At 46.3% G+C, this 21,368-nt stretch overlaps 1 protein-coding gene across 1 annotated transcript in view; it reads right to left on the bottom strand.

Moving 5' to 3' along the window:
• The window catches only part of TNFRSF11A (TNF receptor superfamily member 11a), a 41,985-nt gene that overhangs the window by 8,341 nt on the left and 12,276 nt on the right, over positions 1–21,368 (bottom strand). Inside the window, exons 2-9 of the mRNA XM_083623866.1 lie at positions 17,218–17,299; positions 14,924–15,049; positions 12,597–12,740; positions 10,638–10,731; positions 9,677–9,765; positions 6,519–6,623; positions 2,155–2,207; positions 617–1,439 (exon numbers count right to left, since the gene is read on the bottom strand). Of these exons, the coding sequence (XP_083479992.1) occupies positions 617–1,439; positions 2,155–2,207; positions 6,519–6,623; positions 9,677–9,765; positions 10,638–10,731; positions 12,597–12,740; positions 14,924–15,049; positions 17,218–17,299 (1,516 nt within the window). The remainder of the gene's footprint in view (positions 1–616; positions 1,440–2,154; positions 2,208–6,518; positions 6,624–9,676; positions 9,766–10,637; positions 10,732–12,596; positions 12,741–14,923; positions 15,050–17,217; positions 17,300–21,368) is intronic.

The following is a 21,368-nucleotide window of genomic DNA, read 5'->3' as shown; positions in this document are numbered from 1 at the left end:
TGTGCTGGATCCTCAGGTGCAGGCACCAGCCGAGTCTGCTCTGGCCCCTGAGGTGATGGAGGACCCATTGCCTGCAGGTGCTCCACTCTCAGTCCTGTCAGGGGAAGAGGAGGTTGCCTCTGGGTCCGGTAACCCTCCAGCCTCTCCTGAGGTACAGAGGCTCAGGGCAGAGAGACGGAGGGAACTAAGTTCCCGCAAGAGGAGTGCTCACCTTCAGGCCAGGAGAGGTGAATCACCAGAGGATCGGGGCCGCCCTATGCCTCGGGGCAGATAGAAGCCAGCCAGCCCCAGTCCCAAGTTGCGGGAGCAACATTGTTGGTTGCTAGTTCCTGCCTGAGCTCCTGACCTGCCCTGGCTCCCTGCTTGCTTGCCTGTTCCTGACTTCACCTGACACCCTGCCCTGCACCCAGCTTCAGCTACTATGGACTGCCTCCACATTGCACCTTGATCACGGACCAGACTTGGACCTTGCCTCTTGGGTTACCCACGGGACCAGCACAGCCACTTTCCTTTGTACACCTGATTTTACAGATGAGATTGAAATGCTGATGCCACATGATGCACACCCAGCCTAAAGATTGCCATGCAAGCAACATGCATGTTGTTGTAGGCTTACCAGATGCTGCTGGGGGATCTGAAGTGCTGCCGTTTGACGACTCAGGAGCTCGTTTTGCATTATGGTCCTTTGTGCCGTTTCCGTCAGATGGATCACTTCTGACACCATTGTTGCTTGCCGAACCACACTGATCCACAGAGGGAGAGTCCAAGCAACAGGTGCACAGTGGAGAAGGCCCACTTTCTTTTAAAGAATGCATGGTGTTGCCAGTTTTGCTGGAAGATTCTCTGCAGGACACACAACAGGCAGCACACCTCATTTCCTTGGGCACTGAGAGGGAGACACCTATGCCTCGGTTATCAGCATCTCCCATGCTACTGCAGGCGGATTGATGAAAAGAGTTCTGCAGGCATTGGTGTGAGGAAACTTGAACAGGGTCCATTCCACATGAAGGGTCTGAGCAGCAGCAGTTTGCCGAGTCTATCAAACTCTCAGTCCCCGTGAAGCACTGACTCAAGCTGTCATTCTCTCCTACTTCCAGTGGCTCTGAGAACGGCGACACAGGCTTGCTTTCAGGTCTACTCAGTAAAGGGAAATAGCAAGGTCCCTGGGTCGTTCTGTCCGTATACTCGTCTTCTGTGGGTATCTGCCTAAACTGGTCATCTTCAGTCACAGCTGCGGGAGGCAGCGTTGGGAAATCGTCTCCCAATTCACAGCAGATTGCATCAGGGCTTGCTTTCCTATTCAGGATGTCTCCATGTGGGTAACATGCATCCTCCGAAAAAGAATATTCGTCAAGGTCCAGCAAATATGTGCCCCCCAATAGCCGAAGTCCAGCCGGGCTTGCCACACTTCTGTTCACAAATGTACCATGAGGAGAGTCCTGTGTAGAATCCAAAGGGAAAATGCACTTAAAAAAATAGGAAGTTTTACAATGCAACCATAACAATTCTGGCCTCTCCTCCAACAGCTGAGGAGCCTTAACATGCATCTTCAACAAGGGAGGGGGACAGGTTCTCTTGCCCAACACCCGGTAGGTGAATTCAGAGCAGTACAAAAGGACCTTCTCTGAATCTAAAGATATCTGTGCTTCCATAAACACTGAGGTCCTCATCAAGCCTGCTGTTTTGGCCACATAAGCAGCAGCACGAAAACATTGGAAAGGAGCAGCAAAGCAGTACGAGATAACTACATTTGAACAAAGAAATACAACTTAAAATAGATAGCATGTAATAATCACTGGGTCACAGAGGTTTTGAACTGTGTATGGACTGTGAGCCCAAGGAAGCCATTGAGAAATCCACAGTGATAAGACTGTTAGTAATAGTGATCTTTTGCTTGTGTGGAAGCCTCAGAGCCGTTGCACAGGGCTAATTTCTGACTATCCGCGACTAAATGCCAGGCGACCTTCTTTGTGGTTCTTTGTTCCTTGCAATCTCGCTACCCCCCTCCCGCCCTTCCTTATGTGGCCTGGCAGCTACCAAATAGCTGCTGACAAACCTATGTCCTTAATTCACCACTTGGGTTCCCCAGCTGCCAAGGAAAGCAAGAGGGAGGCGGCGAAGTGTAACACAGTATGTACAGCCTTAAGACTTCACCTTTGTCCCTTTCATTTGCTTGCACATGTCATTGGCCCAGTACTGTAGATTTGCTGGAGGGGGAAACAAAGAAAATAATGAATTAGATTTTTGCACGCTATAAGTGAGTCACAGATAGAACCACATACCCAAAGCCATCAATTCAAGCTGGTTTTGCTGGGATGCTTAACCCTTTAGCATGCCGTACTCCTACCAAGTTGGGGGGGGACGACGGTTGTATCTGTGTCATTGACTCCAACCGTTTATAGATTTAACTATCACTTGAACGGTGTGGGAAGAGTCCAGGACATCTCACACTCAGAGTTGCAGAAATGGAGGTACAGAGGGTACACATGTAGCAGAACCCAAGCTAGCAGGGGCCACAGACTCTGAGCTTTCATTAAAAAAAGAAAAGATAAGTCAATCGTACATTTCTACCAAAAAAAAAATTAAAAATTGTAAACCAAAATACAGAAGACAGCACTAAGGCTTTGGAGCTCAGCAGGTTACAGTACCATTGCTAAAGACACTTAATCACAGTTGCTAAGCTGTCAGAGGAAGAAATGTTGACTTGTGGCATATATCTGCATTTTGCTTTTTCAGCCAGGAGCTCGGGTTTGTGTACATTATCTTCCCCTTCCCCATTTTATATTTTCAACAGCCCTGTGAGGTAAGCTAGGCTAAGTTAGTATATGTACATACTGTAAGCCGAAATTCTTGTCAATAGATAGGTGGGGGGGTGTAGGGGCCCCAATCCACATACAATGTACATGGGGAAATTCTGTTGGTATTCCTGCCCACACTATCGCCAGTTATCTATCTATCTATCTATCAATCATCTATCTATCTATCTATCTATCTATCTATCTATCTATCTATCATCTATCTATCTATCTATCTATCATCTATCTATCTATCTATCTATCTATCTATCATCTATCTATCTATCATCTATCTATCTATCTATCATCTATCATCTATCTATATCTATCTATCTATTTATCATCTATCTATCTATCATCTATCCTAACTAATCTCAAGCCCAAGTACTTTAGCCCAAATTGATTGATAGACTGTCTAGTCAATATCTATCGCAAGAGTTGGGTGCACATCAGGCAGCTGATTTCAGTAGACTGGTGCATTTAATACTGGTCAGTGTCCTTAATAGGTTAAACATTAAAAAAATTACAAGGCAGCAAGTATAGGGCTGGATCCAGACCCAGTTAGTTTAAGTTTTTAAAATTAATGGGACTTAATAGTCCAGACTAACTCAAATCTCATTGGATTTCAGTGGGTCTACTACGAGACTGACAATGTCTGGCTACAAGCCACAATATTCAATTCACTAAATTAAAGTGGGATGAAGTTGTTTAATTTTAAACCAACTTTTCTCAAAAACTGAAAAATAATTGTGTGTTAAAACAATCATTGCAAGCGCTCTCTCTCTCTCTCTCTCTCTCTCTCTCTCTCTCTCTCTCTCTCCAAATGGAATGTGTGTCTATTTGGACCATCTATGCCAAAAATAGAACATTCTACATCCACTGTGTCTTTGTTCCATCTCATGTGCCATCCGCCTATGACTGACTTGTTAATGATCTAACTGGGTGCAAATGATTGGTTGGATCGTCTGTTGCAAGATCACATGAAATGACAAAGGAACAATTATATACAGCTCTGGGGAGACATAAAAGACACACACACACAAAATCCATTAAGATAATCTCATTGGCTCCATTGAAAGAAATGGTGTTTCCATGAGTTATGTGCATTGCTTGGGGGCTAAGGTGCAAATGAGGGCATTTTCTGAGGATCAAGGTACAGTGGTGCCTCGCAAGACGAAATTAATTCGTTCCGCAAGTTTTTTCTTCTTGCGAGTTTTTCGTCTTGCGAAGCACGGTTTCCCATAGGAATGCATTGAAAATCAATTAATGCGTTCCTATGGAGACCGCCTTCAGACCAGGTCCGGGGACAGTCTGTCCGCTGACCTCTTCTGAAGGCTGGCGGGGGGAGAAGGACTTTTCTCCCCACCGCCAGCCTTCAGAACAGCCTTCTGAAGGCTGGCGGTGGGAAGAAAAGCCCTTCTCCCGCCGCCAGCCTTCAGAAGAGTTCCCCCAGGGCTGCCTAGGCTGCGGATAGCAGCCTGCTGCCCCACACGAGGGGCGCTCTTAAGCAGAGCGCCCCTCGCGCGGGGCAGACATTCGCAGCTTGGGGAGCCCTGCAGGACTTCCCCGCAGGGCCCTCCAAGCCGCGGATAGCAGCCTCCTGCCCCGCGTGAGGGGCGCTCTGCTTCAGAGCGCCCCTCACGCGGGGCAGACATTCGCAGCTTGGGGAGCCCTGCAGGACTTCCCCGCAGGGCCCTCCAAGCCGCGGATAGCAGCCTGCTGCCCCGCGCGAGGGGCGCTCTGAAGCAGAGCGCCCCTCGCGCAGGGCAGACATTCGCAGCTTGGGGAGCCCTGCAGGAGTTCCCTGCAGGGCTCTCCAAGCTGCGGATAGCAGCCTGCTGCCCCGCGCGAGGGGCGCTCTGCTTAAGAGCGCCCCTCGCGCGGGGCAGCAGGCTGCTATCCGCAGCCTAGGCAGCCCTGGGGGAAACTCTTCTGAAGGCTGGCGGCGGGAGAAGGGCTTTTCCTCCCACCGCCAGCCTTCAGAACAGCCTTCTGAATGTTGGCGGTGGGGAGGAAAACCTTTCTCCCACCGCAAGCCTTCAGGACAGGTCCGGGAACAGAGGAGAAGGCGCGCTGCGCTTCCCCGCTGTCCCCGGAGATTTCCCTGTGGGCTTTCGTCTTGCGAACCAAGCCCATAGGGAAATTCGTCTTGCGAAGCCGCTAAAAAATTGGAAAACCCTTTCGTCTTGCGGGTTTTTCGTTTAGCGAGGCATTCGTCTTGCGGGGCACCACTGTAGTAGCAACTTCTTGCTTCCTATGAAGAACAGAGTATCTGTTCACAACAGTCCCTTAAGGTATGCTATGTATATGCTTAATTATTGTCTAATTATTCTGCACCTTGAGTCTCAGATAGCAAAAAATTGCAAGAAAACAAGGTAAAATATCTGTAAAATGGGTCTCAAATGCTAACTGGCAGGTATAGAGAGGTTGAATCCAGACCATGACCTGACCGACATTTTTAAGAGTTTGTTATGCAGCAGGGGTCATTGTTATTTTCCAATCCATCCGAAGGATTCTTCCTGGAGCGTAGTACAAATTTACAGGGCTGGCCACAAAACCACTTTAACCAGTCTGACATGCTTTTAAGTTGACTCAGCAGCCGCACCCTCAAGTCACAACCCAGTAAAGTTGAAGCGCTTGGATTTAGGCCCATTTAGACCGAAGTTCATGGAATCAAACCAGCTCAGATTTCAGCTCATGAATTATACACCAATACACAAGTTCCATGGAAGCTAATAGTCCTGATCCAGCAACTGCTATCAAATGCACAAGTTATGATGCACAAAGGGAGTTCAAATATATATTAAAAAAAAAGTCCAGTAGAACCTTAGAGGCCTGCTAAGTTTGTTTTTGGTATAAGCTTTCATGTGCATGGACATTTCTTCAGATACCCTTGGTAGAAGAAGAAGAAGAAGAGTTTGTATTTGATATCCCGCTTTATCACTACCCTAAGGAGTCTCAAAGCGGCTAACAATCTCCTTTCCCTTCTTCCCCCACAACTAACACTCTGTGAAGTGAGTGAGGCTGAGAGACTTCAGAGAAGTGTGACTGGCCCAAGGTCACCCAGCAGCTGCATGTGGAGGAGCGGAGACGCGAACCTGGTTCACCAGATTACGAGACTACCGCTCTTAACCACTACACCACACTGGCTCCCATAAGCTTTCGTGTGCATGCACACTTCTTCAGTTAAGGTCATCTCATTCTTCTCAGTGGAGGAAGCAGACCTACGTGTACAAAGGAATGTACAGGCCAGTGTGCTCCCTCCTTAGAAATAGGCAGAGATGCTCGTGTGCATGGCAATCTCTTGTGTACAATTAAGTGCACACACTGCTCAGGATCTAGGATGAAAATTGTATGAGTAGCAGCTCTTACATGAAAGTGCTGTTCCACAACTCGTTAATTTCATTGGGTTTACACAGGGTAACTTCCAGACGGATTGTGCCCATGGCGTATGAGCACATTTTGCATTCTGAGTATGTCTAAATAAATGGGTGGGATTTCATGTATGAGAGTTCTGTGTTTCAGATCCAAAACGTATTATTTGCGAAAGTTGCAACATATTCGCTAAAACAAAAAGCACACTAAAGATCAGTTTAAAAGATTAAAGTGGTGATTTATACACTAGCTTTTACGAAGGCAAATTAGGAGGCTGAAATAGGAAGTGTGCAGAGAACTCATGGCTTTCGCAACAGATCGAGAAAGACATAATTAAATGCTACGTACCTGTCAGTGCTTTCCCTTTCTTGCGATAGAGTATCGCAAAGATGGCAATGCCAACCAAGGCAATGAGGAGTGGAATAATCAGTATATAAAATAATGTGTTGGTTTCTGGAAAATAAAAGGACAGATAGGTGTCAGAGCATTTTGTATATTCAGGTAGGAATATATTCCTGGAATTTGCCATTTTTGTTATTCAAAACATCCCTTTAAAGCACCAATTGTGTTATGACTGAAATCCAGCAAAATGGAAGAATAACTGGAACATTTATTCCAATTATTCCTGTTAATTTCCACGGTCTTTCAGTGACCCGGTTCACATGGCAAAGTGTGAACACATGAGCATGCAGGTACAGTGGTACCTCGGGTTACATACGCTTCAGGTTACAGACTCCACTAACCCAGAAATAGTACCTCGGGTTAATAACTTTGCTTCAGGATGAGAACAGAAATTGTGCTCCGGCGGCGCGGCAGCAGTGGGAGGCCCCATTAGCTAAAGTGGTGTTTCATGTTAATAACAGTTTCAGGTTAAGAACAGACCTCCGGAACGAATTAAGTACTTAACCCGAGGTACCACTGTACTTGGAATTGCAGTTGCTTTCATCCCCCCATTCCTGCTGCTGCTGTGCTGCCCACAGCTAAACCATGGTTTGGCTTGGTCTTATGTTTGACCCCAGATTTGTCTCCCCGAGAGAAAGCATGACTGGTAAACCAAGAAATAGCATTGGCTATGGTTTGTCTGTAGCCTCAGTTAAGATGCAATGCTAAACCAAACCAAAGCTGAGCTCTGGGTAGCACAGCAGCAGCACCAAGGGGAGAGCAAGAGTCATGATTTCCACAGCAGCCATAATCCATGTTTTTAACGGTTGATGTCATATTATGTTTTCATATGTGCTGGAAGCTGGCCAGAGGAGCTGGAACAACCTAGCCAAATGGGTGGGGTATAAATAGTGCAATGATGATGATGATTGTCAGGGAACTGCCATCAGCTCAGAGGCGAGAGGTGGAAGAGCAGTTGTGTTACAGGGAGCCTCCGAAGATCATGTGAAGCAGCTCTTCCTCCGGAGAGGAGGGAAGCCATACCTCCAGTGGGGAAGGCATGCAGGAGTCAGATGATGCAAGAGAGAGCTGCAACACCAAGCCTGAGCAAAGCAAGGGGGGCAGGCCCCCCTTTTCCCACGCCCTATCTGCACAGTCGGTTTACGCGCAGAGAGGGGAGGCGTAGGATGGGGGTCAAAAGACTGCTCTGCTGGGGAAAGTTTAAGGACTGCCCACTCCCAGATTCTGCTAGCGACTAAGCAGACATGGAATTGAGACATTCTGCACTATGAATGTTTTGCACAGATAATAAAGCCTTGAAAAGACCAATGGGGGTCTTGCCTGTTCGCTCTCGAGCAACCACGCTGGCACACTTAACAACGATGATGAATTTCCATCCCTTAAAAGTGTCTTACTAGAAGAATGATGGGAAACTAGTTGGGAGTCAGGGATGGCAGTGGCGTAGCGCGGGGGGTGCAGGGGGGCCCGGCCGCACCGGGCGCAACATCGGGGGGGGGGGGGCGCGCTTGCACTGTGGAAGAGACTTGAGTGCTAAAATCCACGGGTTAGGGGGCGCAAATTACTTGCCTTGCCCCGGGTGCTGACAACCCACGCTACGCCACTGAGGGATGGCACTCTCCCCGAAGAGCCCTTTTGGGCCTATGGAAAGACCTGATCCCTGTCCTGCTTGTCTTTTCCCATCTGGCCTGGGAGGGTAGGGCCCTGACAACAACAACAACAACAACAACAACAACAACAATAATAATAATAATAATAATTATTATTATTATTATTATTATTATTATTATTATTATTATTATTATTATTATTTATACCCTGCTCATCTGACTGTGCTTCCCCAGCCACTCTGGGCAGCTTCCAACAAAATATTAAAATACAGTAATGCATCAAACATTAAAAGCTTCCCTAAACAAGGGAACTGACTCCAGCTACAAAAGCTGAGTCAAATGCCTTGGCTGTTTCTTACTGCAGATCCAAGACATTGAGCCTGAGCTTCCACAGCCACTGCCCTCCATGAACCACCACTGGCAGCAACAGCAGCAGAAATGTTCTATGCTTATGACAACATTTTATTCTCTTGCTTACCATGCTGTTTAAAATGTGCATTTTATATCTGACTTCCTTTAGTAATGTTTTCTTTTGAAATGCTTTAGATCATTTTTTGGGGTAACTATGCATTGTTAAATGTGCATTCTGTAGCTGACCTCCTTTGCAATGTTTTATTCTGAAATCTTAAAGATAATATTTTAGTTTCCTGTTAATTATGTTGCTTTGAATGTATACTTTATATTAGACTTTCTTCGGTAATCTTTTATTCTAAATTGTTTTATTTGATGTCTTAATGTGTTGTAAACCGCTTTGAGGTTTTTTCTTAAAAATATAAAGCAGTATAGAAATGAAAATAATAATAATGATGATGATGATGATGCATCTTTACATTTAGCTATGATTTGGCATGGCATTACATGTGAATAAGGACACTGGTTGTCATAAACTTCACTGGAAAGTGCACAGAGCACAGTTGAAAATTGCAGTTACTGTTTAGGGTCTGTGCAAAGCAAATTTTAATCCTGGATAAATCCACTCTTGCGCGAATCATGTTTAATTATATTTGGAAAATAAAATATTAATCAATGAGATTAGCCTTTGGCCCATTCATTTTCATGTTGTGAAAATCTTGTTGAGGATAACATTTGATAAAGCCCTCAGGGTCTGAGGAACTGCTCCCACTTAAGCCAAAATGAATGTCAACTTAAGTCCTACAAATAATACACAATTTTTCTTTAAAAAATTGCAACCCTCTGTGGTCCCATCATTGTTGGTCTTGTTATGAGCTTTTTTCTATGCCTGAGCCCCCTTCTAATTCCTTGATCCAGCACAGATTCAATTCCTGGAATAGCCAGGCTAGCTTGCTGGTGAGGTAACAGCCCTCTAAATTTGGCCCATTAAGGTAACAAAGGAAGTGGCTCATCGTAAAGACACCACAGTCTCCCTGGCCCTTATTCCGAAGAAACATGAAACCTGGTTAAGTGCCTGAAGCCCCCCAGAATCTTACAACTTCTTGGAGTTTGGGGTGGCATGCAACAGTATATTTTTGCATTTACCGTCTTGCGGCTGCTTCAGTTGCTTCTCACAAACGACATCAGCCAATCTGTTCCCAGGAATTTTTTCCTCAGTTCCTAGAGCTGTGCAGCTAAGGAAAGGAAGGAAGGAAGGAATATATTGACCCCTGTAGTATACATCTAGGGTAAACAGAGAATCATAGAACTGCAGACTTGGAAGAGACTGAGGGCGTAATCTATTCCAACCCTCTGCAATGCAGGAATCTTTTGGCCAATGTAAGGCTTGAAACCACGACCCTGAAATTATGATTGGAGAGGATGTCAGGAAACAGGGAATTATATTCACATGTGGTGGGGGTGTAAATATGTACAATTTTTTTTGGCAAAGGGTGTTTAAGGAGATAACAGAAATCACTGAGTTAAAGCTGGCCAAAAGTCCAGAGGTAGCATTATTACCAATTTACGATGGGATGGAAGGTTGCCAGGCTACGAAGGACTCAATCACAAATTTATTGACAGTTGCACGAATTATTATCGTTAGGAAGTGGAAGGGCCAAGCAGAATATAAAATGGAAGAATGTATAAAGAGGTGTGGGATATAGCTATTAATGATAAATTAACATGTGCCACTAAGGTAAGATGGGGAATATGCAGGAGGAATGGTTTTGAGGAGATATGGAGGGTGCTTGTAGAATTTATACTGTTAAAACGGAAAGGGGTCAAACCATCGCAGGAGGTGTTGAAATTTTGGGAGGTTGGATAGTTACAATGAAATGGTCTCGGGGGTGGGGTGCACATTTTCATTCTTATTCATTTATGATTATTACTTTGCTAAAATAAAATAAAAATAAGAATGTATAAAATGTAAATATATGTATAAAATATAAATAAAAGAATGGAAAAGAAGAAATTGTGAGTCTCATGCTCACTTCATGAGCTATGTGATATTTTTTATTGATTTTTTTTTACTATTATTTTACTGCTATAGATTCGTGGCACTTACTTGGTCCATGTTTTGCATGCATCAGTCGCGGAAGAGATGTTAGAGAAGGATCCTCTTGGGCACGGCATGCACACTGTGTCCTTATTTTGTTGTACTGTGGGAAACATAACCAGCAAAAGCACTGAGAATAGAGCATCACTTCATACATGAAGACCTGTTGCTAACAACCCTATTTTGCAAATCTTAGGAGCAGGCATTTGGTGCAAGCCAACGATGAAAACCATTGACGAAAAGGCTGAGGGACGGTGGGCTGCTTCCCACATGCTGCAGAAGCAAACCAACTTTTAGAAAATATAAATAAAAGCCAAGCTGTGCCCTTCCGTGGTAGCAGGACCTGAAACAGGAGCTGCAGCGAAACCTCTGGTTCTGCACAACGGGATTTGCTGTGCTTGCATGCTTCAACATGGGATTACAGGTATGATAGACAAACGCAGTGGATTTTGAAGGCTTTGAAGCATCCACATATGTGTGTATGGAAACACACAAACCCTATCCAAAATACACATAGCAGAGCAACAGAGGGACGTTTTTGCCTGGTGGCTCAGATCGTTAAATCCCGCACCAAATTTGATGGGTGGGCAGGACTACCCACCTGTTATTTATCTCATGCCAAAGGTAAAGGTAAAGGGACCCCTGACCATTAGGTCCAGTCGTGGCCGACTCTGGGGTTGTGGTGCTCATCTCGCTTTATTGGCTAAGGTGAGCCAGAGTACAGCTTCCGAGTCATGTGACTAAGCTGCTACTAGCGAACCAGAGCAGCGCACGGAAACGCCGTTTACCTTCCCACCAGAGCGGTACCTATTTATCTACTTGCACTGTGTGCTTTCAAACTGCTAGGTGGGCAGGAGCTGGGACTGAGCAATGGGAGCTCACCCCGTCGCGGGGATTTGAACCGCCAATCTTCTGATCGCCAAGCCCTAGGCTCTGTGGTTTAACCCACAGCGCCACCCGCGTCCCATCTCAAACACACCCAAATCAAACAAGATTTACTTCCTCACACACCAGCTGATGGGCAGGGGCGGGTCTGTTCCTGCTTTCTGCAGGTTTGGGTGTGTGAGGCAGCTTCCCTGTGGGAAATTCTCTATTGCTGCCCCTCAACCAAGCAGGACTGTACTCCCCATGCATCCGCTGAGGGACAGGAGGAGGTTCAATATTTCTCTCTGCAAGGATTCATGCTCTGTAGGGAAAGCAGACCTCTATCTGCCCCACACATTAAATCACATGTGGTGTCAGTGGAAAGGCGGGCAAGTGTGGTTTGGTGGAAACGGGCCAGTAGGCCAAATTTGGCTCTCAAGCCAGAGGTGCCACACTAAGGTTACCAGACGTCCCCGTATCCTGGGGGCAGTCCCCAGATTTACAAATCAGTCCCCATACAAAATCCATTAAAGATGAAAAGTGTCCCTGGATTCATTGAAAAAAATCTGGTACCCTTATGCCACACTCTTGACATGGCGTAAAGTATGAGGCAGGTGCGTCTCCATACAGTGGCACCTCGGGTTACATACGCTTCAGGTTACATACGCTTCAGGTTACAGGCTCCGCTAACCCAGAAATAGTACCTCAGGTTAAGAACTTTGCTTCAGGATGAGAACAGAAATCATGCTCCGATGGCGCAGCAGCAGCAGCAGCAGGAGGCCCCATTAGCTAAAGTGGCGCTTCAGGTTAAGAACAGTTTCAGGTTAAGAGCAGTCCTCTGGAATGAATTAAGTTCTTAACCCGAGGTCCCACTGTATAGCGAATTGATTTATACTTTTTAAAAAAATGAGGAGGAGAGATGATGTGAGCAATTCAGGCCTCCTCCTGGAGTGCTTTCCCACGTGTCACCTGAAGCTGGGAGGGGATCAAGTGGATCACTAGCCCAGTGAGCATCTAAAACAAGCCGCTGGCATTTGCAAAAGGCTTTGGGCACAAACTGGACCAAAAGTTCCCAGGGTGGCTTTGCGAAATCAGAAATCTTACTGGGATGCTTGACTCCAGAGCCAGGGGGACATTTCTTGTTTCTTCGGCAGCAGTCGCAGTCTTCATTCCAGTGGTAGCCTGCTATGCAGGCACACTGCCGCTGGTTTGTGCTGTTTCCCGGGTTCACTTCTATCAAAGCTCTTCCTTCGAACAGAACAAAGTGGGGAAGCAGATGGAGGTTACAAGTTGTGCCTTCACAGCTTCCTTCGGAGCCCTTAGCCTGACCTCGATCCCGAGAACCCCTTCCTAGTTGGCAAGAGTGGCTTACGCTGGACTGCAAACCATGCTCCCTTGTGACTCCTGGTGGGACGCAGAAAGGGTACAACTGCCTGTTGTGCCCGTGAGTAAGGAGCAGGGAAAACCCCAAGCTCTGAATCAGCAGAAGAGGAAAATACAGGGAAACAAGTACAAATGTCGGGGGGGGGGGGAGTTAGTGCGGGGTAAGGTGTGTGGATAATCAGAAGGATGGTTGTGGGAGTTTAGCAGAATGCAGTTTGTTCATGGTCGGTTGCATAAGGGAAGCCCCCCCAGAGTCTAAGTCCCAGTTAGGCACGCCATCTCTCAGCCTGCTGTGGGAGACTGTGATGGTTGCCAATTAAGTTTCACAAGCAGGTTCAAAGGGGTGTTTGCATCCCACAGATTATCTTGCTTTCTCTCTCTCTCAGTTCTCCCTCTACCCTTCCAAAAGTCAGTTCCCTCACAGATTTTAAAGGGCCTACATGGTTAAGCACCGCATATACCGTATTGGCCTGAATATAAGCCTCACTCCCCCACACCCAAATCCCGACCGTGAAAAGTTAAAGTGTGGCTTAAATTTGCAACCTTACAAAAATTGGCTTTTACGATATCACTGCTGAATCAGACATACGGTAAAACAGAACGGGTGTGAGTGCCTGATGAATTTTAAGGGAGTGGCTTATATTCGGGTATTGTCTTTTTTTTCTTCCCCCCCTTGAATTTTAAAGGTGAGGCTTATATTCAGGTGCAGCTTATATTCGGGCCAATATGGTAAGTAAAACAAGGTGAGTCCTCTCTACAAGCTTTGGGTCTCTTTTCAGGACATGCTCAGAACCAGCTGAGTTGGTGGTCCTTGGGGAAAGGTGCCCTCACCAGGGCCCCTTCCTGGCTGGGCTCCCTTCCTCCTTCTCGGCATCACTGGTGCCCATTAATCTTAGGGAAGTAGGAAGTTGCCTTATGCCAAGTCAGACCATAGCACCAACAAGTTCAGTATTGCCTACACGGATTGGCAGCAACTCTCCTGAGTTTCAGGTTGGGGACATTCCCAGTCCTACTTAGAGATTGCAGAGATTGAACCTAATAATAATAATAAATTTTATTTATATCCCACCCTCCCCAGCCGAAGCCGGGCTCAGAGCGGCTAACAACAGTAAAATGATAAAACATTCTAAAATCATTTCATTCTAAAATTAATTCAAGTCAAATTGATGGCAACCATTGGGCTAGATGTTCTGTGAAGATTGCCAAAGGAGGGAGTCAGGCTGCGCCCTGGCCAAAGGCCTGGTGGAACAGCTCTGTCTTGCAGGCCCTGCGGAAAGATGTCAAGTCCCGCAGGGCCCTAGTCTCTTGTGACAGAGCGTTCCACCAGATCTGAGCCACAGCCGAAAAAGCCCTGGCTCTGGTTGAGGCCAGCCTAACCTCTCTGTGGCCTGGGACCTTCAAGATGTTTTTGTTTGAAGACCGTAAGTTCCTCTGTGGGACATACCAGGAGAGGCAGCCCCATAGGTACGAGGGTCCTAGGCCATATAGGGCTTTGAAGGTTAAAACCAGCACCTTAAACCTGATCCTGTACTCCACCGGGAGCCAGTGCAGCTGGTATAGCACCGGGTGAATGTGATCTCGCAGCGAGGACCCTGTAAGGAGTATCGCCGCGGCATTCTGCACGCGCTGGAGTTTCTGGGTCAGTCTCAAGGGCAGCCCCACGTAGAGCGAGTTACAATAATCCAGTCTGGAGGTGACCGTCACGTGGATCACAGTGGCTAGGTCAGGGCGAGAGAGGTAAGGAGCCAACTGCTTAGCTTGGCGGAGATGAAAAAATGCTGCCTTTGTTATAGTTGCAATCTGCGCCTCCATGGAAAGGGAGGTGTTGAAGATTACACCCTAGAACCTTATGCATGCAAAGTACATGCTCTACCACTGAACTATGGGCCTTTCGGTTTACAATCTAGTACGGTACAGTATGCTTAACCGTACGGCAAGGTAAGTAGCACCTACAATTAACAATCTAGTATTCTTCTCCTACTAATATGATAACGCAAGTCAAGGACTCAGATCAGAGGCACAGCAATGCCTTAGCTAGTTTCCCTTACCTTGGTCACATATTTTATGAAGCGAGCACTTTTCTTCTTCATTCCAGGTGTCCATATACTCATTTGGGCCACAGGGCTGGCATACGGTCTCTGAAGTGCGAGTGCATTTGGCAGACATGTACTTTCCTTAACAGGGCAGGAGAAAAGGCTGGTTACACCTCAGGTTCTGCAATGCTGACAAGGTAGCACTAACAAAGGCTTTTAACTCTGGTGTGAGAATTGTTTTCCTCTTCCCAGTTAAGGTATTGCTCATCAAAATACTGGAATGAGGGCTGTCAAATCTATTTTGAAAGGACAGCTACTGTATTTTTTGCTCTATAAGACGCAACTAGTTTTAGAGGAGGAGAGCAAGAAAAAAAATAGTCTCTCCCTCTCTGCGCAGCGCCCCTTCAGCGAAGTGAAGCCAGGAGAGCAAGAGGGATCAGTGCGCACCGACCCCTCTTGCTCTCCTGTCTTCAGCGAAAGCAACGCGAAGCCTCCAGAGCGCAGCGGGAGCACTGTGCTCCAGAGTCTTCGTGTTGCTTTCTCTGAAGCCATGGAGCCTGCATTCGCTCCATAAGACGCACACACATTTCCCCTTACTTTTTAGGAGGGGAACAGTGCATCTTATAGAGCGAAAAATACGGTAAGTTCTACAGCCATGGTGACCCAGGTAGAACCTGCTGGATCTGGATCAACAATTTGACAGAATGGGGTCAATGATGAGTGGTCAACACACACAAGTGGATTCTGCACGATCCACAGGAAGCCGTTTCCACAGCAGCAAATTTTTGCCGGTCACTTCTGAAGCTTACTGGTTTTGCGGATTCTATTATTATACAAATTTATAGACCGCTTCCCAGTGACAAGCCATCCAAGCTGTGTTTGATTTTAAAAAACAAAAACAAAGTAAAAACAGAAACACAAGCTTTACAAACAATAGAATCAATTCAACAATCTCTTTAAAAAACCCATACTCATCAGAATGTAATTTAAAAATAGCACTTGATAATGTAAACTGACATATATTGTTGATTCTTGGGCTCTGTTTTGATGTCCTGACTACTGGGCCAGCCCTGCCATTAGGTAGACAGCAGCAGCCAGCTCAGGCAGCAGATGCTGGGGGAACGAGAGTCCTGGCATGGTGCCAGAGGACAAAACTGCATGTGCCTGTCCTATGCTCTCTAATCTAGCCTGCAGTCCTCAGTGGTGGCAGAGAATGCTAGCTAACGCGTTGCCAGTGTTAAAGTATGATTCGATTGCCAGTCCAGTAATGGACCAATCTCCACTGTTCAACCAGTTAATCTCAACTCCCAGATATCAAGTTGAAACTTGTGGCTGAAATTTTTGGTCCTGGTCTCTGATGTTCAAGAAGAACATTCCACTAAGCTTAGCGCAAATCAAGATGATGGTTTTACAAAACAGAAAGACCTGGTTAGCTGTGGGGACTTAGGCCTGTCATTTCCTGTGAACTACCTGAGAGTATAGGGCAGTATAAAAACAAACAAACAAACAAACAAACAAACAAACAAACAAACAATAAACAACAACAACAAAGAAACTGGCACCTTCCAAAGTTTTCTTGCATGCCACATAAACCTCAAAACTAAAAGCACTGGGAGGGACATTTTGTGTGAACAGGTGACCATCTTGGTGGGACTGTGGGGAACTCGGCTCCATCTTTTCACCTCTTCCTTTCTCCATCCCTCCATTCCTTTCACATTACAACCCACCTCCCTCCTCTCCTATTGCTCAGCTTTCAACATCCCTTTTCCCCACCACCTTTTCTGTATGTTACAAACCCCTCTGTTTCCTTTTAAACCCTGCTCTCTATTTTGGCAAGGGATGGAGGCTCTCAGTGATACCATTCCTCTGAGAGATCTGTGCGCTGTTGTGGGCACCTAAGGGGAAAATCCTGACACATGTATATGAGCCCAGCTTCATTCCACCCAAACAAAATTTCCAGGACAGGCATCAAAATGTAGTCTGTATTCTGTATCAAACGGGAGCACCCCTCAACAGAAACTAAAAAGGAGTATCTGACATGTTTTTCTTACACGAGTGCTCAATTTTTTCCATATTTTTTTTTTGGGGGGGGAACAGCCACCTTAATACTAGGTCGGATCATCAGTCAATGCAGCTCATATTCTACACTGACTAGCAGTGCCACACAAACACACACTGGGGTTTCAGACAGGACAGGAGTCTTCCTCAGCTTCACCAGATTGAATCTGGGATCTTTTGCATGCAGAGCATGTGCTGAGAGATGGGCCCCTCTTCATTTCCTGGAAGAAGCACGTCCTAGGTATCCTTACCTGGCTCACATTTGGTGCAGCACCGTCCAGAATATTCATAATGTTGCTCGCTGCTACAGGGAGGGGTGATTTGTAAGGACAGCTGGAGCACGGGGAAAGAGAGAAATTAGGACACCGTCAGTTAAAGCCCTCATAGTTATGAAATATTTCAAGGCAATCCCAAAGTTTCGCATCTGAATGTGGATTCAGTTGGCTGTGACTACAGTCGTGATGTCTCGCAGTGAAACCATCAGGCAGTAAGATTTAACCTGCCTGAAAAGTTAAGGGGAGGAAATAACAGCTCAAAACAAGCAAATAAATGAATAAAACTTCATTAACATAGAAAATATATTTACAATGTATTATTATTATTATTATTAGTAGTAGTAGTAGTAGTAGTAGTAGTATTTGTATGCCACCCGTCCTCTGTAGATCTCAGGGCAGTTCACAAGACCCGTTGCTCGTCTTCAGTCACTAAAACTGATGCTTTTGAATTACGGTGCTGGAGGAGACTCTTGAGAGTCCCATGGACTGCAAGAAGATCAAACCTATCCATTCTTAAGGAAAACAGCCCTGAGTGCTCACTGGAAGGACAGATCCTGAAGCTGAGGCTCCAATACTTTGGCCACCTCATGAGAAGAGAAGCCTCCCTGGAAAAGACCCTGATGTTGGGAAAGATGGAGGGCACAAGGAGAAGGGAACGACAGAAGACGAGATGGTTGGACAGTGTTCTCGAAGCTACCAGCATGAGTTTGACCAAACTGCGGGAGGCAGTGGAAGACAGGAGTGCCTGGCGTGCTCTGGTCCATGGGGTCATGAAGAGTCGGACACGACTAAACGACTAAACAACAACAACTGCTATGCAGGAGTGCCAACTGGAATAAAAGGGCTGGCACAGTGCAGCCACAGTGTCAGAGCCAAGTGTGTGGTGTTGGGAAGCCAGGAGAGCGAGGCAGCCCTACCCAGGCAGCCCCGCTGGCCACTACTGGTGAATTGTCAGGAGTCCAGGTTCCCAGCTTGATAACACAGTAAGCGTAGCTAATTAAAAAGGTGGATTTATTGCAAAAACAAACAGATAGCTCTGAATGGCTCTAATAAAGCCTCCGGCACCATTACTCAAGATGACCCTTCTGAAGACTCCTTCTGGTGTCGACAGAAGATGTTGAACTTACAGACCTTACGACTCTTGTTTTGCTTCCTATCTAGCAGCCCTCCCATTCGCCGACTCTTCGGATTTAGTTGATCAGCTCCCACCCCTTCCTTTTCTGAGAGGCTGTCTCTGAGTTCGTTCACACCTGTTTGTGCTTCCGGTGAGCTTTGGCTGCGTTCTAGCCTGCTCTCAGCTACAGCCTTATCAGCCTGCCTGTCAAGGTCAGGAAGAGCCGAAGTCTGCACCTGCCGGCTCTCCCCTGCCTAACTAACATCAAAGCTTCTCTGTTCCTGGCGCTTTCTGCAGTTGGCTGCAAACCTTCGCTGGGAGCTGGCTCATTCCTGACACCAATTTATTAAATTTGATAGCCGCTTTATTTTAGTCATACTGTAGCCCAATATTATGAAGTGTCAGTGGAATGTATTGTCATAAGTTTTTTTGGAGGGGGACAGAACCCCATAATATCTACATTCCGTGAAGGGTCAGAATTTGAGCAAACTGCATGGAATGAATTTATATCATAAATGTTCCCAGCTTAAGACATTCTCCCCTTCAGGCTGAGTGGGATGTCTGGGGCTGTGTGTTAAAGGATGAAGAGGTGGCTTGGCCAACGGTATCGCAAGACCTTGAGCAGCACTAGTTGGGAAAGGAGGGGAAACCCTTCTGCCGGGCAACAAGCCTAGTGGCTAGGGAGTTAACACTCCCCCCACCCACCCATTGCTGCCTTCAGTTTTACAAATACACCCTGGTTGGCAGTGGTGGAGCCTGAGAGAATCATGGCCAGTCTGCCTTTGCTTGCAGAAGGGTCTTCGCTTGCAAGCAAGGGAGGAGAAGTTTCAGAGACATCCCATTTCACTCCAGGGACTTTTGACGCCACATCTGTTTTGCTGTGAGCTTCCCAAACGACTCAACTGCTAAATATGAAACTGAATTATATATATATAATTTTAAAAACCCTGGGACATGCACATCAACAAAAAAAAAAAGGTAAATCCAGGTTCAGCTTTCTAATGTTGTGCAAGTTCCACACTGCAAGAAAGAAAGGAAGAAAGGAAGGAAGGAAGGAAGGAAGGAAGGAAGGAAGGAAGGAAGGAACAGCATGGGTAGGCAAACTAAGGCCTGGGGGCCAGATCTGGCCCAATCGCCTTCTAAATCTGGCCCACGGACAGTCAGGGAAGCAGCGTGTTTTTACATAAGTAGAATGTGTCCTTTTATTTAGAATGCACCTCTGGGTTATTTGTGGGGCATAGGAATTTGTTCATTTTTTCCCTTCAAAATATAGTCCGGCCCCCCACAAGGTCTGAGGGACAGTGGACTGGCCCCCTGCTGAAAAAGATTGCTGGACCCTGCATTACGGCTTTAGATACTTATTAGGCCCATAAATTACCATATAGCTTATATTCAACACAGAAAACAGTGACAATTTGTTGTTGACAGAGGACAGCTGGACATATAAAGGGCCCCATTACCTTCAGTAGCTTAGGGCCTCATCAAACCTAAATCCGGCCCTGTTCCCGGACATGTAGTGAGAGGAGAATCGTTCCACATTTGCATCCCTGGATTTAGTGGCGCTGTGGGTTAAACCACAGAGCCTAGGACTTGCCGATCAGAAGGTCGGCGGTTCGAATCCCTGCGACGGGGTGAGCTCCTGTTGCTCGGTCCCTGCTCCTGCCAACCTAGCAGTTCGAAAGCACGTCAAAGTGCAAGTAGATAAATAGGTACCGCTCTGGCAGGAAGGTAAACGGTATTTCTGTGCGCTGCTCTGGTTCGCCAGAAGTGGCTTGGTCATGCTGGCCACATGAACCGGAAGCTGTACACCGGCTCCCTCAGCCAATAAAGTGAGATAAGCGCCGCAACCCCAGAGTCGGTCACAATTGGATCTAATGGCCAGGGGTCCCTTTACCTTTACAAATTGTGTTATGGCAATACAGATGAGCCACTTATCAAGTAACCACTTCATAAGTTTATGGACCCAAAGACTCGTCAGAAAGTCTGATCATGATCATAAAAAGTGTTAGTTTCTTCCTTTTCGGCCTCCGCCTGCAGGTTCCTCTTTATGTGAGGCACTTTAGCGGTGATTTAGATGGAGTTTGACAGGGGCAAAGTCCCCAGCTTTAAGGAACAGCATGCAAATCTACAAAAGCACACAGAGCCAAACTTGTGGAGAATAGCAGGAAACCTCTGCATTGTATCCGAAGGTATTTCCTCTTTTTTGAAAAAAAAGAGAAAGTAATAGTAACTCACAATACTCTAACCTTTATAACAGAAGGTTGTTTGTGGCCCTGTTTCAGTCACCCCTGCACTTTGAAGCACAGAGGTTGAGGACAATGGGAGTGCTTTGTTTAGTCCTATCATTCACCTCGCTGATAAGGAGCCAACAGTAAAGCAATAAAAAGCCGATTCCTTCTTTGTACAGTTATGCACAGAAAAGAAAAGTAAACATTCAGCACTTTCTTATATTGGCATGGTTCCCATCTAGACTCAGTGCTTTACAGTGCAATCCTGAGGCGCCTACTTAGAAGTAAGCCTCGCTGTGTTCAGGGCAACTTACAGCACAATCTTCTATGGGTGGTATTCAGGGCTTTTTTCAGCCGGAACTCACTGGAACTCAGTTCCAATGGCACCTCTCAGATGGGCGCCATTGTCATTACAGTGGTACCTCGGGTTACAGACGCTTCAGGTTACAGATGCTTCAGGTTACAGACTCCGCTAACCCAGAAATAGTACCTCAGGTTAAGAACTTTGCTTCAGGATGAGAACAGAAATCGTGTGGCGGCAGCGGAAGGCCCCATTAGCTAAAGTGGTACCTCGGGTTAAGAACAGTTTCAGGTTAAGAACGGACCTCCAGAACGAATTAAGTTCTTAACTCGAAGTACCGCTGAAGAAGAGTTTGGACTTGATATCCCACCTTTCACTCCCCTTAAGGATTCTCAAAGCGGCTAACAACAATCTCCTTTCCCTTCCTCTCCCACAACAAACACTCTGTGAGGTGAGTGAGGCTCAGAGACTTCAGAAAAGTGTG

This window comes from Podarcis filfolensis (assembly GCF_964270895.1).
Source record: "Podarcis filfolensis genome assembly, chromosome: 7".
Taxonomy (NCBI): Eukaryota; Metazoa; Chordata; class Lepidosauria; order Squamata; family Lacertidae; genus Podarcis; species Podarcis filfolensis.
The sequence above is the reverse complement of the archived record's forward strand: the minus strand, read 5'-3'. Positions and strand labels throughout refer to the sequence as shown.